The sequence below is a fragment of the Dermacentor silvarum genome, chromosome 10, assembly GCF_013339745.2.
Source record: "Dermacentor silvarum isolate Dsil-2018 chromosome 10, BIME_Dsil_1.4, whole genome shotgun sequence".
In the NCBI taxonomy this organism is placed as follows: domain Eukaryota; kingdom Metazoa; phylum Arthropoda; class Arachnida; order Ixodida; family Ixodidae; genus Dermacentor; species Dermacentor silvarum.
The window spans coordinates 42043846-42067025 of NC_051163.1; the positions used below are offsets into that span (position 1 = coordinate 42043846).

Consider the following 23180-nt stretch of genomic DNA (forward strand, 5'->3'; position numbering starts at 1 on the left):
TTGGTAGTGCTTCTTGATGCCAGCGTCCCTTCGAATGCTGGCATCGAGGCGTCGTAGTGCTGAGACCACCGAAGCGTTCACTGTCGGTGCGCGTTAGTGTCATAATGCAGTACTTCTCTTTTCTGCTCGTAGGCGGCGGCACCGCCCCGAGCAAGAGCGCGGGTACACGGAGGAGTGTTAGATATATAAGGCGCGTCTGTGTAGCTCTCTGCAAATGCGTTTGTGGCGCAATGGGTTAAACGCTCGGCGATCTATCGTCGCGGACCGAGAGGTCGTGGGTTCGATTTCGAAATTTTGCATGTTTGTGGAACTTTTTCTTCTGGTTTCTTTCTTTGTATTATGTTCTATGACGTATTTCCGTGACGGAAATACGTCAGTGAAGTCTTGGTGGACCCCGGCATAAAACACTTTCGTGTTAAAACATCGGGTTGACTCTTAACTCAAAGAAGACCCCGTATTTTTGCTGGAGGTATACGAGGCCCACCGGCTCAAGTGGTTCTATTACGGATGCTACCCTGCTCCGGCTGCCCCAAGAGCTGGAACGAAGCAGTCAGGTGTCTAGGCATCGACCTGTTCGTAAACAAACCTCCGCAGGCTTCAATTAATTTAATTGACAATGAATTAGCACGTATCGATTCAGTCCAATTGTAGCCTTTCCAGAAATTAGTGCATTTTCAATCCTTTTGGTTCCCAAATTGCGCTGTACTGCCTCCACCTGCTTCTCAGTTTCTCCAATTGCGTCCGCTTTGGATCGAAGCGCTTGGCCGGAACGTTAGTTTTGCATTTACCTGCCTTATTTCCCAATTTCATGGTTCCCGTCTCCCAGCGAGCTGTGAGTCATGTTTCGACCTGGACTAAATATACATTGTTGATGTGGCAGTTTCTAGGGACGCCAGCACAGACTCAATGCCATGTGCGCCCACAAGAGAATCAAGTACGAACATCTACAGCTACAGTGTGAACGTCAACCTATGAAGGAGGCAAAGGTCCTGGGCCTGGCGTTCGGCGAATGTGGTTCCATTTTGCTAAGTACTAAAAGGGTTGCCATGAAAAATGGCTTAAGGGAGGGTCAATTAGTATATCTTGGTACCAGAACATTGTCGGCAGCTTGATTTGTCTCGTCCGGCTTCCAAAAGTAATTGCCGCTCGACATCGGTATCTGTGGCAGCCCAGTTCATACTTGCATTTACTATCATTCATAATCATTCTACTTCATACCCTTCCAATCAAGGCATATACATAGTATGCACGTACGTCATTCAAGGCTACTCCGGCACTTCCGGTATGTGGCGGCGTAATATTGAGGTGCCTATAGACTGCTGTGTATGTACGTGTAGTTGTGGAATTTGTCTGCTTGTTACGCTTGCTTCGAGCGCTATCATGACAATAGGTACACTATTCGGCTACCGCGGCCGCAGCAACTCGTCTGCAAAGCCAAACAGAAGCCCGGAAAAACGAATGTTTCATCTGCCGAAAGTTATAACCTGGCACTGTGAGAGGACAAGGCGTTTGTCGGTGAAGCGGCGACGCGAGTGGCTTGCGCGTACTGACCGCAAGGATTTGAAGAAACTCGATAACATTCGTGTGTGCGGTCATCATCTCAGAGTTAAGCAAAGTGTTCTTATTTTAAGCAGCATTCACCTTACGAATGGAAAAAACTGCGATTTCAGAGGGTCTGTTTAATGTTGATTAAACCCAAAGCTACCCACTATAGGGCAGGCGAGCATTGTTTTTCTTTGAATTTTTTACACCTTGCAAAATGCGTGCCGAATGGGCCGCAGTATTCGGCTTCATACTCGTGGCGATCCGTTGGTGAATGCACCACGTTAGAGCATCGTCTCATTCGGTTTGCTGTCAAGCCCTGTGCATTGATGGATGACGGGAACCCCGACTGGGCGCCATCGCAGCTCTTGGGTCATGGAGGCGACGATTCTTCAGCGGACTAACTGACCGAGTGCTACAAGCGCCGTAGGCAATCTTCAAGGAAGACCACCGCGGCCAGTACAATTACAACGGACGCGACCCCATCTGCTGCCGGCATTGATGTGCCCCAGCCCGATTGCTGCAGAGTGCTTGGACTCGACAGTGACTCACAATGCAACACCGTGGATTGCACACCTGACCAGTCGCAACATCGAACCATGGCGCCGACAAAGGTCTGTGCTAGCAGCCGATGTGGAAGGAACGTCTTTATTCACGAATGCTCTGAATAAAAATATCAGGCGCCATTCCACTGATGTGAAGGTGATTACCAGCGAAGCAGTTTACCACACCACATAGAGGTGACACAGAATTTATATCAAAAGTATGAGCAAATTTTATTTTTTCTTGAGCGGCGACGGCGCCAATTCCGAAGACACACGCGCACACACTTATTTTGATCGGTGGTCCTGATCAGTGGTATTTATTCGCGTGGAAGAGTATACCGCCACCTCGGGGAGCTGGAAGAAACTAGACACGCGCGACGGGACCGCCACACCGGGAGACCGGCGCTCAGAACGACGACAAAAGTAGGACACATGGGAGCATACACATGGCCGACGAGGGTCGCACCGCGGAAAGTCTTTGAGAAACCCTTATCTACCCGAGTCTATTGATTTTGAAAATGGTGCCTATTGATAACTAATCTACTGAAAATTCATATCCAAGTGATGAGACGTATAAGCTTTTGCATAGAATGAAGCGATTTTGCATCAAATTCGGGATCTGAGTTTTTGCACACGCAGATCTGTTGACGGACACCAAAAAAAAATGCATAGAACCTAAGCGATAGACAGCTTCGCTGTAAAACTAACACATTTTCCATGATTGTTGCAGATGCTGTCACCCAGACAGACCTGAAAATTAAAGGCCTCAGGACCATCGAAGTGGACAGGCAAAACCTCGCCTCAGAGTTCGACATGTTCGCAGAGCAAGCAAGGCAGTTAACAGCAACGCTGAAATCCTACAACGCAGACAACCAGAGGCTTGCCACTGAGCTACACAATTCGGAGAAGCGTAAAGAGCAGCTGGAGATCACAAAAGCGTCACTTCAAGATGACAATGCGGAATTATGTTCTCACACAGGGATTGCCAATTTTTCACTTTTGATGGTAATGTTTGAATTTATTGAGGTAGCAGTAAACTACACGCCCCAGAACAGTTCACCTATAAGTTTAAGGGATTCGCCATTTTTTGATGAAGTTAAAGTGCAACTTCCCTCTCCAGAATCTCGCTTACAGATTTGGTGTCTCGAAGTCCACTAGAAGCAGGATCTTGGAGAATGGCTCCATGCTGCGTTTTCGAGGCTTCAATCGCAGATAGTCTTGCCATCAAGGAAAGATGCAGAGCATATTAGGTTAGAAGCTTGGGCGAGTTGGTCGTGGTTCATAGCGGCAGTATTGCGAAAAGACAGACGAGTAAAGAGCCCTCTTTACTCGTGTCCTATTTTCTTACATTTCGCGCGCTACGCAACACCGCCTTTAAGATTCAGAGAACAATGCCTCAAGCATTTGTAGATTCGTTTAAGGCAAAGGTGACAGTCGCAATTGACTGCTTCGAAATCAAGATTGAAAGGCCGTCATCTTTGCTCCCTCAAGAAGCGGAGCATTGTCTCTGTACAAGGGAAGCAACACTGCCAAAATCCTGATTTGTATCTTCCCCCTGAGGTATGCGACATTTACATCTGAGAGCTGGGGTGGAAGGACGAGTGAATGATAAGGATATCACTGAGAAATGCGGCATACTTGATAAACTGACGCAAGCGGACGTCGCTTTAGCAGATGGAGGTTTTGACATTGCTGACAACGGGGGGCCTGTATTGTGCCTGACACTGCGCTTCCCTGCATTCAGCAAAGGCAAAAAGTCAACTGTCAGCACTTGACGTCGCTCACACATGAAGGCCAGTGAACGTGAGCATCCATGTCGAAAGAGCCATTGGCTTAGTACGGAACAATATTATGAAAGCTGTTCTATCAATCAACTTTGGGATAAGTATACGGCACTGGACATGGTTGTAACAGTGTGCTGTTTAGTCACAAATTTGTGCCCTGCTGTTGTCGCCGAGAATACAGAACCAGGTACGTAACTCAAAAGTCCTTGTAGTTGCGATATTGTGCTGCAACTTTAGCTTCCCTTTGTGCCTGCTAAGCCTGGGTTCCTGTCACAACGGGCTTTCACGGTGCGCCTTTGATTTTGAAAGCAAGATTTTTTACATGATCTGGCCCCAGGCCAGCTCGCGTTGCAATGTTCCATCGCATTTTGCCTAAACCATTGCGTTTCTTACGTTTATGCGCTAGAGACAAATCTGGTGCTACAAACGCTCAACCGTACTGTGCAGTCACTGCACAGCCTTGAGGCGCGATTTTCATGCACGTTTATTCCGCAACAATAAAGGTAATACCAAATCTAATTTTTACGCACAAATATATTCTGACAGACATAGAGGCAATGTTCTCTATGAAGTACGTGTGTCTAACGAAGCGCAAGTACTGCTTGTTTAAAATCCAAGCTGAAGCAACAGCTCGGAAAATATGGTTTAATCTCCTACGCCCAATTTATACCGCTGCAGCAGCCTGCATAGAAATAAATTATTCAAACTGACTGCATAGATTAGGAGTTTGCCTGAAAGCTAAGGGCCTGGACATATGACACTCATTCTGTGTTTGCAACATTTTGTTGTGGCCTGGTAGGAATTTCACGTGAACTCTCAGTTACTGCTCCATTTAAGCCAAAACTATTGTGTAGGCCACTTTCACTAAATAGTACTTGCCAGCATTACATGACGCATAGCTCGCATCTTACGCAAATTTGTTATACAATCGTACAACGTTTCTACGTTTTTTTTTATTTTCTGTTTAGCATTGTTTGCTGTATATATTTGACATCATATCTGTATTAGTGTATTTGTATGTTTTTTACAGTTTTATGTTCCTTCCTAATTTTCACATTGCTAAATATGTGTTTCCGTGCGCTGTGAACTGTTTTGTACATTTAATATGATGCAGTAGTCCCTCCCCAGTCCCAGGGTTTCATAAAGAAGCCCTGAGGGTATCACGAATAACGATGCAGACACTGCCAGGCAAGTTTTTACTTGGCAAGTAACGTCCAAGTTTTTGTTTATTTAACAATACTGCCAACCCCATGTGAGGTAATAACAGGAAGCACACCGATTCAAGTACAGCATATGTAAGGTCATAATAAAAGGCAAGAAACATTTACATTATTCCATGATCACGTGTAACAATTGAATACAGGATAACTTTTTGATACTTAAACAGTGCAGTAATAATAGTTAATACAATAGTCTTCCGAAGAACAGCAGCACCTGCAATTATCGGTCAATTGCGTAAAAGAATCTATAACTCTATAACATCGAACTAAATGAACAACTTAACGATACGTACAGCGAATACCTGGAATGTATACAAAATCTGAACACAAGGGAAAAAATAGAAATACCTTACGCACAGCTGTAACTCTACACATACATTATTATTAGGAAATGTAATGGCAAGGTATTGAAAATAATATTTCGAACGGGAATTTATAAGGAAAAAGAAAACAGGTAGCACAATATTTGTAACTGCTAAGCGAGCAGCGTTTTTTCTGGTAAGGATATAAAAGTATTGAAGGCCGTAGTATTACTCCTTTTGTCGCTTGGTTAAGAGATGACAAGTTTATCTTGGAACTGCAGCGCGCACACAAGAAACGAGGATTCAAGACAAAGGTAACACACAGTCGGCTGACTCGCAACTCATATATATATATATATATATATATATATATATATAGCCAGGCTGACTAAAGTGAGCATGTGCATGAGCATGCGCTATAAAACTAAGAGTGACAGTTAGCCAAAAACATGTATATATATGTGCGTGTAACTTCCCTCCCAAATAAACTGAGTTGCGGGTCAGCGCCTGTGTGTTACCTTTGCCTTGTGTCCTCGTTTCTTGTGCATGCGCTGCAGTTTCAAGATGAATAGCTACCAACTCGCCCAACTTTCAGTACTTTTACAATTCAGGTGACAAGTTGCTCAACAGGTGACAATTTGCTTATAGTTAAGAGGTGGTACACAGTTAATGACAGTTTTCGTTGATTCTACACTGGCTCTGCCTTCTGCCAGGTGCTTTCAGTTCAGTTTGACTGCCGGCTTTGGTAGCGCACTTTTGGGAAAACCATGCATGACTTTTGCTTTGCAGCACGTCTCATTCCGAGGCATGTGTGGTGGAACAACTTGTACTTGCAAACAGAACCATTGCGTGCCAGTACCTTCTCTGCTTCGGGGCCTTGGCCGTAGCAAAAACAGTAGTCAGTGCTACTGGTGGATACGGCGTTTGCCCTATTATAGTACTGGGCGAAGAGCTCTGGCAAAACAACATAACCAAAGAACTTGTAAAGCGCTACTACGTGCCACAGTGATCCGACGAAAAAGACGACAATAACACGCCCCGCACGCTGACGGTGCGCGAGCAGTGGGATCGGCAGTTTCAAGATCAAAAACCAGCGGAGCTTGGTCCCGCTCCCACCTGATTGAGTGGACCCTGTTAAAATATAATTTGTGGACACCAGGAACAAACGTCTTGTCTGGTTTTTCTTCTCCCACAAATTGGTGGCTCCAGACTTCGCGTCATCAGTCTCAGCTCCTACACTTGCCGTTGCTGCTTCGCTAGGCCTACCGCCGCCAAGAATTCGAGCCCCGCTGTTTTCGCAGTTCGCCTTCAGTCCAATAAGTCATGACCTCGGATTCCTCCCACCAAGTACCGCCATAGCGCCACCACACCGCGAGTCCGTGGTCTCCGATGTCAAGCACCCCGAGTTCTGGTCGTTGGAGTCGGAATTTTGGTTCATAACCATCGAATCCCTGTTCCGTCGTCACCACCTCAGCTCGCAGCAGTTGACCGTGTTCGACCACGTCGTTGGAGCACTTCCGCCTAATACTGCTGCGGTTCGTGGTGTTTTACGCAGCCCGCCTGTCGACCGCCCCCATAACAACCTTAAGGCCAATGTCCCGGACCCCATTCCCCCCCATACAGAAGTTTACGTCGGCACTGCACGGCTGCAGTATCTTCAGCAAGGTCGGCCTGGTGAAAGCCAACCACCAGATTCCTGGGTAACCCTTTAGTTCCTAAAACCGCCATTATAGCCGTGACCCTTCGACCTATTCGAATACCTGCGCATACGTTGCGGCCTTCGTAATGCGGCCCAGACCTCTCAGCGTCTCGTTGCCCAGGCAGGTATTACGTGGTCTCTACCTACGTCTAGTGCTCGCAAGACTCAGCAAGTTTGGTCTTGTCGTTAACGGTCCGAAGGGCGAGGTCGGTGTTAAGGAGTTGGATTTCTTTGCCAATCGCGTCAACGCACACGGCATTCGTCTACTCCCGACCCGCCTCACAGCCACCCGTGAATTTCCTCACCCATCCACCAGCAGGCAACTGCGCGAATTTCTTCGCCTCGCCAACTATTACCGCCGATTCATTCCTCGCTGCGCAAATATATTGCAGTCTCTCCACGACATTCGCTTAGGCCTCAAGACCCTGAATACTCCCGTGCCCTGAAACGACACCGCTGACCGCGCTTTATAGGCATCAAAGAAGCCATTGTCGGCGCGACGCTCCTCAGCCACCCCAAATGCGACGCCTCAACATCTGTCATGGTTGACGCATCGGACACAGCTGTCTAGTCGCTGACACTTGACAGCCCATCGCCTTGTTTTCCTAGAAGCTTGCGCCCCTTGAGCGCCGCTACAGCACCTTCGGCCAAGAGTTGCTCGCCATCTATTTGGCTGTGAAGCACTTTCCACATTTTCTCGAGCGACGCTCCGTTCATGTCCTTACTGACCATAAACCACTGGCGTCCCGCAACTCATTCTACGCTCCCCGCTAAATCGGACAGCTCGCCTATATCTCTGAACACGTACCCCAGCCACATTCACCACGTCAGTGCAAAATCCAACGTCGTTGCCGACGCAATTTCTCGCGCCGCCATTCTTGCAACAGACCACGGCCGACCGGTCATCGACTTCACGGCTATCGCTGCCGTTCTGAGTATCGACGCCAAGCCCCAGCTGCTTCGCACGAGCGGCACCTCTCTGGTCTTTGAAGATGCCTTGCTCCCTGACTGCGACGTACCCCTCGTTTGTGATGCGTCGACCGGACACCCTCATCCCTACGTACCTCGCCCATACCGCTGGACCGTCTTTGATGCCCTCCATTCTTTGGCTCATCCTGGCATTCGCGCAACGCATCGACTGGTCCCTTGTCATTATGAGTGGCCTAGTATCAACGTAGATGTTCGTCGCCGGTCACGCGCGTGCCTCAATTAACTGCCACCAGTCTAAAACGCATCCCCACACTGCGACTCCTCTTGGCACATTCCCGTCCCCAGACGCCCGCTTCAGCCATCTGCACGTCGATATTGTCGGCCCCCTTCCTCCCTGTGGGAACCATCGCTATATCTTAACCTGCATTGGCAGGTTCACCTTATGACCTGAAGCGATGCCCCTCCTGGACATAACGGCGGAGTTGATAGCTCTGGATTAGTCCCCACGGTGACCCTTCCCCCATTACAAACGACCGTGGCCGTCAATTCGACACAAGATTGCTCTCCAATCTGTCTCGGCTCCTCGGGGTCAGTCACATCAAGCCTACTGCTCACCACCCAATATCCAATAAGATCATCGAACGTTTTCACCGCCAACTGAAGGATTCACTCATGGCTTCGACTTTTCCCTTCATGGATCGAGCGCCATCCTTTCCGTTATGCTTGGCACCCGCACCGCTCTTCGGAGCGACTGCCTCCAGCGCCGCCGAGCTTACGTTTGGCACCACTCTTCGCGTCCCTGGCGAATTCGACAACTCGCCCACCGTACCTGCTGACGTTTCCGACCACGCCTACCGTCTACGCAGAGCTATGCGTACTGTCGTTACCCCCCCCCCCCACCCCTCCCGGACGACATTCCTCCCGTTTTGTGTACGTCGATCCTGACCTCCAGGACTGCACGCACTTTTTGTGTGCCACGACACTGTGCGGCCTCCCTACGGTGCCCGTATGATGGTCCGTTAAGGTACTCAAGAGTACACCTAAATGCCTTCTATTGCTCATCAACGTCCATGAAGATGCGGTCTCCGTCGACCATCTGAAACCTGCCGACTTTGACGCTCTAGCTACTTCTGCTGCCACATTCCCTCCCAAACAGCCAGTCCTACTAGCCACGTGCGTTTCGCACCACCACTACCACCACCATCCTCCTCTCCGCCATTCGTCCCGCTCTCGCGGATTCCTTCGCTAGAAGGGGGACCCTGTAGCGCGCTACTTCGAGCCACAGTGATCCGACCAAAAAGACGACGGCACACCCCGCACGCTGACGGTGCGCGAGCAGTGGAATCGGCGGTTGCAAGATCAAAGGATAGCAGCGCTTGGTCTCGCTCCCGCCTGACTGAGCGGACCCTGTTAACATATAATTGGTGGACACCAGGCACCAACGTCTGTCTGGTTTTTCTTCTCCCACTAACTCTTACAGGTGGTAAGAGCTCCCCCAAAAAAGGCATCAACCCTCTTTATGTGCAAGGATTTGTGTCCAGACGACAAAATCACAATATGCAACACAGTCACTTGAGCCTGTACTCGAAAGTAATGTGCATGTGCCCGTATTAAACGCAGGATGAGATTGGTGTGCTCGAGGCAAAATTTGGAGGTATCCAATGCTGCCTGTATCTCCAAAGCAGCCAAGGAGTACGGGCATGAGTACAACACCCTTACAACAGCACATGATGTGCCTCTTGTGTGAGCTCGCTTCGCCCAGCCCATACATACAGGTGCAATGGCTGTGACAATGCTTCCATCGGCTTCTGCCAGAGCCTAGGCCTTAAGCTGGGGGTCCCAGAGCCTTTGGGAATGGTTGACCTGGAAATAAAGTCTAGAATTAAAAAACTACAACAAACTAGGCATGTTTCTTGTATTTACTCTTGCTGCACAGTGCACACAACTCGCCATTTGGACTGGAGTCCACATGGCCACGCTCGTGTCTACAAACAAGGAGATCGCACTAGAATGACAGATCGTGCATGATAGCGCAACCTTTCGAAAGATTCACCCTTATTGTGCAGCAAAAATTACGGGCGTACTTTAGTGTAAGCGAAAGTCGGCCCTAACATGCAGTGCATAACCACGGCCGCTCGATGAAACGCACGAGGTGCGGCCTGCCACATAGCCCGAAACCGGTGTGAGGCGCCTAGTTCTCCGCGCCATCGCAGCGGCGCCACTGCTCCGGGACAGGCGCGCGCGGGTGGGAGCGTTTCTTAGGCGCCGTCCGCATGCTTCGCGCAGCGGCCGCGCTTCGCGTTTACATTTTATTGACGCGAGGGTTGTGCTTTTTGTTTCCAAAATATAAAATAAGATATCAACGCTGCCTGCAAGGATATCAATATACCCAGGAGTCGGTTTTGGGCTGCTAATAGGCTCACATAGGCCAGGACGGCACCCTCTTGCCGCTGGTTTCGAGCCTTATGACTATCGTTCAAGAGAACTGGCGAGTTCTTTATCGTGAGGCAGTACTGCTGATACAATGGGCGCTTTTGTTGAGTGTGCTTGTTTACTTGCCTCGCTTGACGTCTTGTTTGCCGGTAAAAAAAGAAAAAAAACGTTATATGAAACTTCTTACAAATGCGTGCATAATGACATAAGTTGGTATAACTATTTTCTGCTAGATTTCGTTAGTTTCACCTTTCTAGAAAAACGGGGTAGATAGCAGTTTATAACGGATCGTGCATTAACCACATTGCCCCTATGTAGCATATTTATGTGAAGACGATGCCGTGAAAAAAAAAAAGTTGTTCAGTGTGAATAGAGGAATTTCAATGGTGAAACGAAGAAAGATCGGGGGAGGCTGTATTTTCTTTATTCACACGATGTGAAGCCATGGAAACGCACCTCGTTCAACAGCTTTAAAATCGTACTACCTTCCGTGACGGAAGCTTGTATAGGGCTAGTGCGCTGGTGTTTCCAGCTGAGCTGGTAGCGCCACCTGCCGTAGGCGGCGGTAAAGTTAGGTTGGCTGTTTTATTGCTCCCAGGCGCGCAGTCACGTTAGAGCAGCATGGCAGCTCGCCAAAAGGACGCGAAAAAGTCGCGAAAGTCCGGCACTTCTCCGTACCGCTGCGTGTATGGCTGCCATAATAGCTATAGGAACACTGTTGGAAAAGAACTGCCTGTAAAATTGTACCGGTTCTGGAAATCGTACGAAACTGAAAGAAGACAACGTTGGATCATGGCTGTGCGGCGCGCAAGATAAACAACGCCTCGGACTTCGTCCATGAACGATCTAACTTTAATGTGCTTATTTTTGCCTTTTGTACTCATGTATGAACAATTAATTTCTCTTTTCCAGCCCGAATGGCGAGCACTGGCGGCCGGTGCGGAATCAGACGCACATTTGCAGTGTCCACTTTGTTAGGAACGAAAAGAGCTCGATAGCTCAGCACCATCATACGAGCCGACATTATTTCCCTCGTGCTACAAAAAAAAAAAAATGATGGCGTGTTGCCCAAGACTAAGCTTTAGAGGTACCAAAGGGGAGCGTCAGCAAAGCTTGGAGCAAACTATTTTTTTTTTCAATTCTTAGGAGTCAATAACAGCGTGGCTAAAATAAGGAAGTCAAGACTTATGAAGCGCGGCCGTTAGTGAGATGGGACAGAGCAGTAGCGCACCCAGGATCTCTGCCAGGGGGGGGGGGGGGGGGGTTGACAGTTTGCCAATACCATCTAAACAGCACTAATTTCGATTTCTTCACGGGAAATTGTCAAAAAATGCGCTTTTTGCGAGTGTGCAGCCGATTGCGCGTCTTACATCTAAGTTGCAGCACTCAAATGCGTAAGGAAATAAAAGGGGTTAAACAAAAGGGGGTTAAGTCGGCCTCAGGGGGGGGGGGGTTACAACCCCCGAATCCCCCCCCCCCCCCCGTCGTTGCGCCACTGGGATAGAGTTTCACAGTAGCTTGTTTCCCTTTTTTTTCTTCTTGAAGGCTTCTTGGCATCAAGGTTTGGCCGGTTGGAAGGCTTGTTCCACGTGCACGGCAAATCAGTGCAAGACGTTTGTTTGTAATCATTTACAAACACTGCCACAGCCACGGCGTGTTTGCACCAGCACGCGCAGCCAGCCTTGCATGTGCAGCTCGCTTGTGTTATGATTCTCTCTCCTGCTGATAACTAAAAAAAAAAAAAAAAGAGCAATGTCAGCCTAATTACTTACACATACGAGAATCAAAAAACAAAAAGCTCGCCTGCAGTCGCACCTCGTAGCCTACGGATTTCATTTGTGCTATGCATTTCCCGACGATATCGGACGGCCTCGTCGCGCTCAGTAATTCCTATTTGATACCGTACACATGCCCACTCGCGTACAGTTTCCTCCCAATCGACAAGCAACTCTTCTTAAAGTAGCTGTCAACATTATTTATCCTGCGGAAACCGTAAAACAACACGCGGTGGTCGCTAATCGCTGCCATTTCCCTAGGACGCATTGGAGGCGCACGCAAACAACCAACCTATGAGTGCTTGCCGGCGACACAGATGGCGCTGCATGTCCCGGAACAGCAACGCCGCCTAACCAGCTCTCTAGCTGGTTAGCGACGCCGTTTCTAGGAAGAAACGGCGTCGCAAAGTTGGGAATGCGGCAGACAGGGCAACGCGGTCGAACAAAGGCGCTAATATGGGACCATGCTGCTGTTCCGTATTACGTGCCCCGCATCTTCTACAGTTACTCTCAGAAGCTTTTAGAAGACTTTACTATGTTTTTAACAAAAATTCGTTAACGTAATAGTGTCATGTGACGTGGGCCTTCTTACGTAGAGGGGACAAAGATAAATCTCCGCTTTACTCGTCCTAAAGACACTGGAACAATGCTGAGTAGTCTGAAATATATTCACTTAGCTGTTTCGAACACATCGTTAGCAGCTTCAGACAAGCCCGAACCTAGAAGCAGTGGTGCAGTGCCACAAAATGCTTTATATCAGTCGTAAATGTTTCTATATTTCCTGCATATGCTATACGTGCAGATATACTAACAACGGTTCTCTTTGAGGCGCAGTCACACATCAGCATCCTTTCTCCCGTGGCAGGTCACCCCCGCCCAGAGTCGCTGTCAGTGCGGTGGTGTGCGCCCTGTTGCGTCCCAAATCGGCCGGGCGCATTCTTTCATTGTTTCCCAACGAGGCAGGCCCTTTCATGAGCGTCGCTCAGACGGCGACAGTGCCAGACACCGACGAGACAGGCAAACAAGCTCCCCAACTACGCAGTGCGCATTCTTCAGGTGCTTCCCACGATGCCACCCCCTTCATCAGCCGCCGCCTACTTGACGACGCGGCGCGACACCAGCTGGGACGCGATGACAAAGAAGCTCACGAAGCTTGCCCCCCTTCGTTAGACGCGAGGATTAGTGCAAAGGCCATTCTCCCGACCCGGGCAAGCTGACCGTCGGAGGGCAAGAAACAGCTCACCGACTTTCGTAGAAGGAGTGTCAACCCCCTGTTTCCGGATTGCCTCGTCCTTGCTTCGAAGGTGCAACATTGGAGGCGGAGTTCAGCGAACAAGACGGCCCGTCTGATTGGCCGCATCAAGGTCATCTGATTCCCTAGTCGGGTCAACTAGGGAAGACCGATGTTTTATAAGGAGACACCTTGCGTGCAGTGGTGTGTCCTGACGAGTTCTGACATGTGCTCAGACATGTAGTGAGCTGAGACTTTCAAAGTGCTCCCCCATGGAATGGGCTTCGGTATTTGGAGCCACTGTAAATATGTAAAATAAACCCTTTTTTCTCTCGCTCTTACTCCCGGACGTACTCATCCCTTTGGCTGAAGGCTCACCGGCCTAAACGCTACCCGAGTCTCAACAACCCGTTCCTAACAACTGGCAGCAGCGGCGGATTAATCTCCGACCCGCAACAACGGATGGCAGCGCTGAGATGAAACGCCAACCCGTTCCTAACAATTGGATGGCAGCTATAGGATGAATCCTAACCCCGAGCCGCGAGCAACTGGATGAACACGGTGAGATCGACCCTTCAGTCAACGCCAGTCGCCGGCATCTCGTTCGCGACCAACTGGATGGCCGTGGTGAGATGGACGCTGCAACCGACGCCAGTCACCAACAACTGATTCACGATCGACAGGATGACAGCGGCAAGATGAAACCTACAGCCAACGCCAATCGCCAACTGGTTCGCGAGCGGCTGGATAAACGCAGCGCATCATGACTGCACGGTACAGGGTGAGTGCCTGGCTTTGCGCTTGAGTCATCGGATCTTTTAGCCTAGACTTTCTAAAAACCGATGAAGCGTGTACAACTGCCCATTTGATACTGTGTTTGTTGCGCATCCAAGCAGAAAGCAGCTTTCTGCATAGATCTGAACCAGCTACTAAAGCCAGACCTCATTCTTGTGTGGGAGTAATTGGGAAGTGGAGAACTACCGTAATTCTTATCATTTAAAGGCGGCCCAGGATTTTCGTCTTCTTTGAATTGATTCGATGCGGTGGAGCAGTACTTGGGGACTTGGTACTACTTCTGTGTGTAGGCATTTGGTTTTTGCTATATTTTCCAGGCTTCAAATTCTCTTGGGAAAACAGAATTGAACCACTGGTAGTTTTTTTACTTGCATTGTGATTTGTGCGGGTTTTGCAGCAAGTATATATTGTGGAATAGCTGAGCCAAAGCCTAAAGTAGTGATCATGGACCTCATGAGTTTGACGAGAGCTAGCTTGTTGCGGTTGTGTGAAGAGCTCGACGTAGAGGTAGAGGAGGACAGATCAGAAGCCGAAATTAGAGCAATTTTAGAAAGCAACAGTGATCAGGAATACTTTGAATACTTCGGCAACTCAATTCTAAAAGAGCAGGAACAGGAAGCAATTGAGAATGAGGAGGAGTTGAAAAGACAGGATTGGATTAGGCAACAACACGAAGAGATAGAAGCTCTCAGTCAAGAGGTTGAAAGATTGGAACAGGGTTTTGAAGTGGAGGAACAGAAATGTCAGGCACCCGTAGAAGTAGAGCACGGAAAGTGCAAACAAGTAGCACGCACGGTTCTACCGATGGTAGAAAGAGAGGCTGATCCCCGTGAGCCTAATGGTACGTTCACAGGTGAGGCCACATCCGTAGACCGTGACGTAGTTCTTGAGAAGCCCGTTAATGGGGACCGTATTGAGCGCGACGAGGTACTGTGCCAATGGAATACTAGAGAAGCAGCTAGGCCAGCTGTGGACGATTTGGCACAGTTATCCAGGGAGTACGTCGCGAAGGTAGCTCTTGCAGAAGCCAGAAGTGGCCCCGAGTCGTCAGACAAGAGCACCTGTGCAGAGTCCAATCGGTCAGGAAAGTGCTCGAAAGCACAATGTAGGCAGGGCAGTGCAGTTATGGACAGCTCCCATGTATACGAGCTAGTTTGTGCAAATGAAAATAGCTGCATTGTCCCTGAGTGTTTGAAGCTCTCCGCCAGTCGAGATTGCATTGAAAGGAATGATTTACCCGCAAATCATTCAGACTGTGCGGTTGAAATAGAAATAGTGACCGATGAAATAAGTGCTGGTCAGCACGACATTCAAGCGGAAGGCTTGAAAATGAGCACTAGTAAACGTGCTAGGAAGAAACGGCGTCGCAAAGTTGGGAATGCGGCAGACAGGGCAACGCGGTCGAACAAAGGCGCTAAACCCAGTGAGGAGCGCAGTCAAAGAGTTCGAACGGCGCGTTTGGCACTTGGAATGTTTTCAGACACAGCGCGTCCGAACCGCCGAAGGAGGAAGAAAAGAAAGGGCCGATCGGCGCGAAGGTGGACAAAAGAGAAGGTGGCACGAAGGGGGCAATTATGTTCCCCCTCGTTCAGTTCTTTTCGAAGTGTGTTAGGCATGACACTGGAGAGCGAGCCGGTACGGCGACGCGAATCGGTCACGCGCGGCAGCGGAATCGTCGCACGGCGCTCAGAAGGCATGATGCCTGCTTGTGCAGTGTCGAGGGTGGGCAGTGAGGAGATTAACCTACGTGCCCTTTGTACAACCTCGTTAACACGAAGAGCCCTCAGACCGCGCCCGCCTCGAGTACGGCTTAAAGATTTGACGCAACCATAGGCTACTCGGACTGAAAAGCGACTCAGGTTTTGCGGAAACATAATTTTGTTTGTTTCTTTCTTTTTGTGTGTTTGGTGAAATGTTTTGAGAACTCCGAGACTAGAGATCATTTCGATGCCCGTTTCAAGCTGTGTTTAAATTTGTTTGTTTTAGAAGCTAATCGATATTTTGAAATAGATGGTTCGCGCGCGTTAGATTTTTGAAACATTTTTCGACGTGTCGTTCTTTTTTAAGCCGACAGTCTTCTTTTTTTGTGTGCGAGCTACGCTTGTAGCGTCAGGTCCAGCCTATTGGTTTAAAGCCTGTAGTGCGCGCTTGATTATCACATCACTTTTTAGAAATGTTCGCGAGTCTTGTAGTGTTGTCGTGTAATTTACGCAAGATTGTGTTTGTTTCTTTAGTGTATGTCTGATATGGACAAGAGGAAGAAATTGTTAGTGCGTGATTCGCACGTATTACATGTGAGTTTGTCCGTAAAGTTAAAGCGACTCTGACAGTACATTCATGATGCAAATGTGGCTCTCAGTGGCACTAGTACGTGCGATACTAGCGGATGTTAGACTGTTCATGGCGTTTGTGCTGCGTATGATATTTCATTTATCATTTATTTAGATAATTTTCGAGAATTCTACATTTGCTCCCTGCAGCACGACGATATAGTTTTGGTGAACTCAGAGGTTCATGAGAGCTCGCTTTGGCGGCACAAAATTTTGGGTCCAAATTATTGGGACAAGCGAGGCCTGGTGGATTTAAACGGATTTCGGGCGCTTGAGCGCTATGTGGTGCTTTGTCACCAGGACTGCTCTTCTCTGTCAGAGGTTGCGAGAAGATTGTGAATCCTGGTCTAATCTTAATATTGTGGGCTTCAGCGAAGGTTCAGTGATTTGATGGCTGCTTTGGTGCTATTATTAGATAAGGGCAGGCGCGTTGATTTGCTCGCTAGACCCGATGGCTCTCGGTGCGAGCACGGCGCTTTCCTGTGCCCTGTGGTCGTGTGTGTGCTTGTGTATTCCCACGGAAAAGGCCACAACGAGGTTAATGCTGGGACCTCATGCTCGAGTGTGTCATCGGCTATCATTTCAAGAAGAAACCCCGAGCTCTCGACCGACCACCGACGCTTCGGGCAACCTGACAGCTGGTCACCCTCAGGTCGGATCTTCCGGCGGGGGAGGAGTCTGTTGCGTCCCAAATCGGCCGGGCGCATTCTTTCATTGTTTCCCAACGAGGCAGGCCCTTTCATGAGCGTCGCTCAGACGGCGACAGTGCCAGACACCGACGAGACAGGCAAACAAGCGCCCCAACTAGGCAGTGCGCATTCTTCAGGTGCTTCCCACGATGCCACCCCCTTCATCAGCCGCCGCCTACTTGTCGACGCGACGCGACACCAGCTGGGACGCGATGACAAAGAAGCTCACGAAGCTTGCCCCCCTTCGTTAGACGCGGGGATTAGTGCAAAGGCCATTCTCCCGACCCGGGCAAGCTGACCGTCGGAGGGCAAGAAACAGCTCACCGACTTTCGTAGAAGGAGTGTGAACCCCCTGTTTCCGGATTGCCTCGTCCTTGCTTCGAAGGTGCAACATTGGAGGCGGAGTTCAGCGAACAAGACGGCCCGTCTGATTGGCCGCATCAAGGTCATCTGATTCCCTAGTCGGGTCAACTAGGGAAGACCGATGTTTTATAAGGAGACACCTTGCGTGCAGTGGTGTGTCCTGACGAGTTCTGACATGTGCTCAGACATGTAGTGAGCTGAGACTTTCAAAGTGCTCCCCCATGGAATGGGCTTCGATATTCGGAGCCACTGTAAATATGTAAAATAAACCCTTTTTTTCTCTCGCTCTTACTCCCGGACGTACTCATCCCTTTGGCTGAAGGCTCACCGGCCTAAACGCTACCCGAGTCTCAACAACCCGTTCCTAACAACTGGCAGCAGCGGCGGATTAATCTCCGACCCGCAACAACGGACGGCAGCGCTGAGATGAAACGCCAACCCGTTCCTAACAGCCCGGAACGCGGCAAGACGACCACAGGATGCAGCCGTCGGTTCTTACAGCATCGCACTCACGTCTTCTTGGCAGCTCCCTGTCTCGGCTGTGGCGGCAGAACAGCAGCGGGCAGCCGCACTGACCACGGCTGTTGTTTTTGAAGCTGAACAGCTGACTTTAGTGGCAGCTCACTCGTGTAGAACTGTCGACGTTGCTCGCGGTTCACAAGAGTGCAGTGATGGCAAGTCCTTATCGTGCAGAAGAGCGTTTTCGTCCATCGACAACGGCAAGAAACAGGCAGCTGCAGTAACGGGATGTACGACGTGATGCCTAAGCCATTTTTTTTTCCTGGCCCGGTCACGGCTGCCACAAGAAGACGACGTTCACGTGACTAACTTTTGATGATACCGGGAGCTCACTTGTCCTATGTAAGCTAATTTCGGGCCCCGCAATGTTGAAATGCCAGTCTCCTTGCACAAGTCTGGTGGAAGGCGTCCTGGAAAACCGCTGCGAGCTAGTCGCCGCGATGCTATCTCTCGGAGAATGATGCAGCGAAGGAGCGTCCCCGCTGGCGGCAATCACGAGCTATGTTGTTTTATATTTTTTACGGTTTTTTTAGGTAATCGTGTGAATGCATTGTGGTTCCATGTGTTTCAAATGCACTTTATTGTAATTGAACTGTGTTGCCGTGTCGATTCGATCAGCGTGCTTGTAGTGCGCAATGATAACAGGCAAAATGAAATGAGTCCGATACTCTTATTTCCCACTCTCATTCTGTTACCCCCTCCCCCGCTCCCTTAAAAAACTGCAAACAATATTTAGGAAATCTTGACCAGTTTAAAGGCTGCAAGAAGATCAGGCAATACAAAGTGATCTGATGCATGCAAAGCCAGACAAATGGTTTTGTTCGAGTGCTTGGTTCGAATATACTGAAATTTAATTAAAATCACGCGAGCATAGGAGCATATAGAACTGGTATATCACCGCAGCATTGGCTCGTTACAAGACCTTTCTAATGGTACCATAGTTCAACCTTCCTCTTCAAGAGTGCATTTGGGAAAGTGCAACAAAACACGAACACGCCCTCGCATACAGAGAAATGCGTTCGCATCTCCCGTTCCTATGACGTACTTGTGAACCCTCCCGTTCTTGCGGGTACGAAGGATCACGGCATCTAAGTCTTACAATTGCATCACTAGGGTCAGGATAACTCGAGGAAAATTAGTGTGCAGCAATGTATTATGCAGTTTGTCGCTAGGCCCATTTTCTATGAACCGGTCATGACTATATATATATGCACAGGAGCTAACACAGAACATCGAAGTGGTTCTTATGCAGGGGAAGCATTTTTGGCACTTCCACGGGTTTGGAAGCTTTTGTGATTCAATGCATAAAACGACGTTTTGTAACGAAAGTAACTGGAGTTCGCAAAGTTCGTTAAATATATCGAAACTGGTGTCATCCTGAGAATTCGTTCCAAGTGGATCTGCCTTGCGAACTGCACGGCAAGAATTTGCAATTTGCAACATGGGCCATAAGGTGATTAGTTAAAAACTTAATTCGTGAGTTTTTGTTAATTAGCCATTAAGCATTTCAATTTTTTTATGCAAGTAATGTCCGCCTCTTGAAGTAGACCAGCTGATGAACCAGAAATGTTCTATCTGCCACAGGCAACCATTAAACATTTTTAAAGTGTTCACTGAAACACCCTGTATCTATCACGGCCGGGCTCGACTGGCGCGCGCGCTCGCTTCTTACGGCCTTCTCACCCGTCGGGGAAACAATGGGAGAGTTTCTCAGCACGTTTCGCCACCCATCGGCGGTAGGGGCGCTGCGACCCTGACCCTGCTCCGCGTACATGCGCTTGCCTTCGCGCTCGCACGATCGTTTTCCCGCGCATTTTATTCGGCGCTCTGTTAGTGTCGTTCAGTATGAAGTAATTTGAGGGCTCCGCGCCCAAAAGGACACTAATAGAGTTCTTCATCTATCCATTTTGAAGACGGTCGTACAACCTTTAGTACGCACGGCCACAGCCAAGACATGGCGCCGTTCATTGCACATCGGTATATAACTGCTGTGTGATGGTGTATTGCTGTCTTCCGTATTGCAAGTGCCGTTCCGGGAAAACACCCGGTGTTTCTTTTCACCAGTTCCCAAGCAATGAGTTCCTAGCCCGAGTTTCTAGCGCTTTTGGACAAGATAGCGTCAACTAATGAAGGGGAATTATAAGATGGACATAACAAAGATCGTAGCCTTCTCCTCCGGATGCGCTACTCGGCAAATACATAATTTCACTATAACTCCTTTTTCCTCACGCAGCAACTCTTTTAGGTATTCTTTTTTTCAGCGCACAGTAGTGGACTGGAACCAGCTAAAAAAATGACGTCGTCTCTGCGCCAACATTAACTTATTTTTTATCATGTTTACAGTGATATTATTTTGTTTGTGCCATGTTTGCAGTGACAGTGTTTTACTTCTTTAGAGTAACGTTGCGTGTGACCAACCTGTACGCTTTGTATTTATTCAAATAACAGTTTTCTTTATTAACGTGTCCATTTTCTGTACATACCAATGTATTCGTTATGCTTGTACCACCCTGCTAAAATCACCGCATGGTGATTGCAGTATTTATAAAATAAATATAAATAAATAATAGCGTTTTTTTTTTTCGATAAAGCCTCCGAACACCTGCCACGCAAGAATGTATGTACTAGAAGTGCAGCCCTATTTGCAGCAGTGCAGCCCTATTTACAACGCGCTCCCATCTTGAGCTGCCCTGAAGGTGTTGACGACAGTCATGCGATACGATCCGCAAATCTAATTACCGAGAGGTTTCTGAGAATACTCCTTGTAAATCAGTCAAACCAACTGACTGAAGAAAACGACAAGCCTTCGGCCTATGTACACAAGTCGCCAAGGAAACACTTTAGATTGTAATTGTGAATAAGACACATTTGTGAGCTACTGTGCCCGCAAGTTTTCGCCTGAAAGTATGGCAACCATTGTAAGTGCATACGAGCAATAAATATTTATTTTCATCCTCAAAATGGATTTGATGGCGGAGAGCTGTTCTCCCCGGCGCATGCAGCCCCAGTGAACTTAAAGAAGCTCGATGTATTAATACAGTTACACTGCATCCATTTATAAGAAGCCTAGATGAACCATTTACGAGTCCTTTACAATTAGGCGACTTGTTCTTGAACGCACGGTGAGGTAAGAAGCGCGCCCGACCCAATCTTCCAGCGTTGCGCGCGCTGCACAGATCGGCTGGGAGCAGCTGAGCAAGAGGGTGGGGTCGCAGCGCCCCCCTCCAAGCAACGGCGATAGGCATGAACTAGCCCCGATGCGAAGGCCGTAAGAAGCGAGCGCGCGCGCCAGTCGAGCCCGGCCGTGCCTGTATATAACTCAATTTTATAATGGTGCACAAGTTGTGTTGTGCATGGCGCAACACAAGTAAAAATTTTTTAACACGAAAGTGTTTTATGCCGGGGTCCACCAAGACTTCACTGACGTATTTCCGTCACGGAAATACGTCATACGGAAATACGGAATGACGTTCTTACAATGTACACGAACATAATACAAAGAAAGAAACCAGAAGAAAAAGTTCCACAAACATGCAAAATTTGGAAATCGAACCCACGACCTCTCGGTCCGCGACGATAGATCGCCGAGCGTTTAACCTATTGCGCCACAAACGCATTCGCAGAGAGCTACACAGACGCGCCTTATATATCTAAAGCCCAGACCACACGTACGCTTGCAAACGCGCGCAAGCTCGCGTCCGCGCGCCCACGCATGCGCAGACGGTGCGGCACGACTCGTACGCGTCGAAACGCGGCGCGAACTCGGTGATCAGCTCCACTCAGTTATCGCGCGCCTGGGCTGCCTCGCGTCGGCGCGCCTGGCTACGCAGCGACGGCGCGGTACATTCATCATCATCATCATCATGATGATGAATGTACATTCAACTCTCAGTTAATCAGAATTATACCATGCAAGAAAATGCTTCTTCTTCACTTTTTATGTTGATCTAAGAGTTCCAAAATGATAACAATTACGTTTATAGATATCGTAGCATTTTGAAGCACTTCCAACAACGAAATACGAAGTGGCGTCTGCCAAGGTGTAAACAAGTGAGGCCAGTGAGCGCGCGCTGTCGCGCGTATTTGTGGATGCAAACCGCCATTCCTCGCTAGGCGCGGCAACCGCAAGGCGCGTAGACGCGAGCTTACGCGCGTCCGCAAGCGTACGTGTGGTCTGGGCTTAACACTCCTCCGTGTACCCGCGCTCTTGCTCGGGGCGGTGCCGCCGCCTAAGAGCAGAAAAGAGAAGTACTGCATTATGACACTAACGCGCACCGACAGTGAACGCTTCGGTGGTCTCAGCACTACGACGCCTCGATGCCAGCATTCGAAGGGACGCTGGCATCAAGAAGCACTACCAACGCCACCTAGGTGGCGTTCACCGTACTCAGCACAGCGGAGCGTGGCCTCCGCAATTAGCTCTGAAAATGTTTCTGAAGTTGATCGCGGAGGCTGCAATTACGACGCGCTGTACGCGCTGATTTGACTCGGTGACGATTCAGTTACGTGCTTTGTCTTGCGCGTTGTATTAGTGTGTCAGTTACGTGCTTCGTCTTTCGCGTTGTGCTAGCGTGTGCAGCGTAGTGCAGCTTCCATATGCACGACGGTTGCTCATGGTCATCGACGTTGGTAGTCGTGATGGAGGAGACGTGCCACCAGGCGTCAGCGTGGGTGCATCAACGCCTAAGGGCGCTTTAGCCACAAAACACCAATAGACATTATATATCAATGTGCAATAAACATTACACTACTTCTGTGAAGACACGTTTCACTTTCGTGTTCTATACCGATTCCTATATAAGAGGGATCAACCACATTTTTTAATGAATCATTCTTGAACTAGAACTTGGAACTAGAGTGTATTAGACAATGGTCGAGTGGGCCGAACGGCGCTCTCCAGCTGAGGCGCCGCGTGTGGAAAAATTGTGCGAGGGCGCTGCGAGCGAACTGGACTTAACTGGATTGGGGCGGAGACGCGTTCCACGGCATATTCAACGTACTTTCGCTGCGGGCGCCGAGGCCG

At 49.0% G+C, this 23180-nt stretch overlaps 1 protein-coding gene across 1 annotated transcript in view; it reads left to right on the top strand.

Moving 5' to 3' along the window:
- The first annotated feature begins 423 nt into the window (after positions 1-423).
- LOC125941004 (uncharacterized) overlaps positions 424-23180 on the top strand; it is a 25129-nt gene continuing 2372 nt past the window's right edge. The window contains exons 1-2 of the mRNA XM_049657876.1: positions 424-1673; positions 2774-3025. Of these exons, the coding sequence (XP_049513833.1) occupies positions 1285-1673; positions 2774-3025 (641 nt within the window). The 5' untranslated portion in view covers positions 424-1284. The remainder of the gene's footprint in view (positions 1674-2773; positions 3026-23180) is intronic.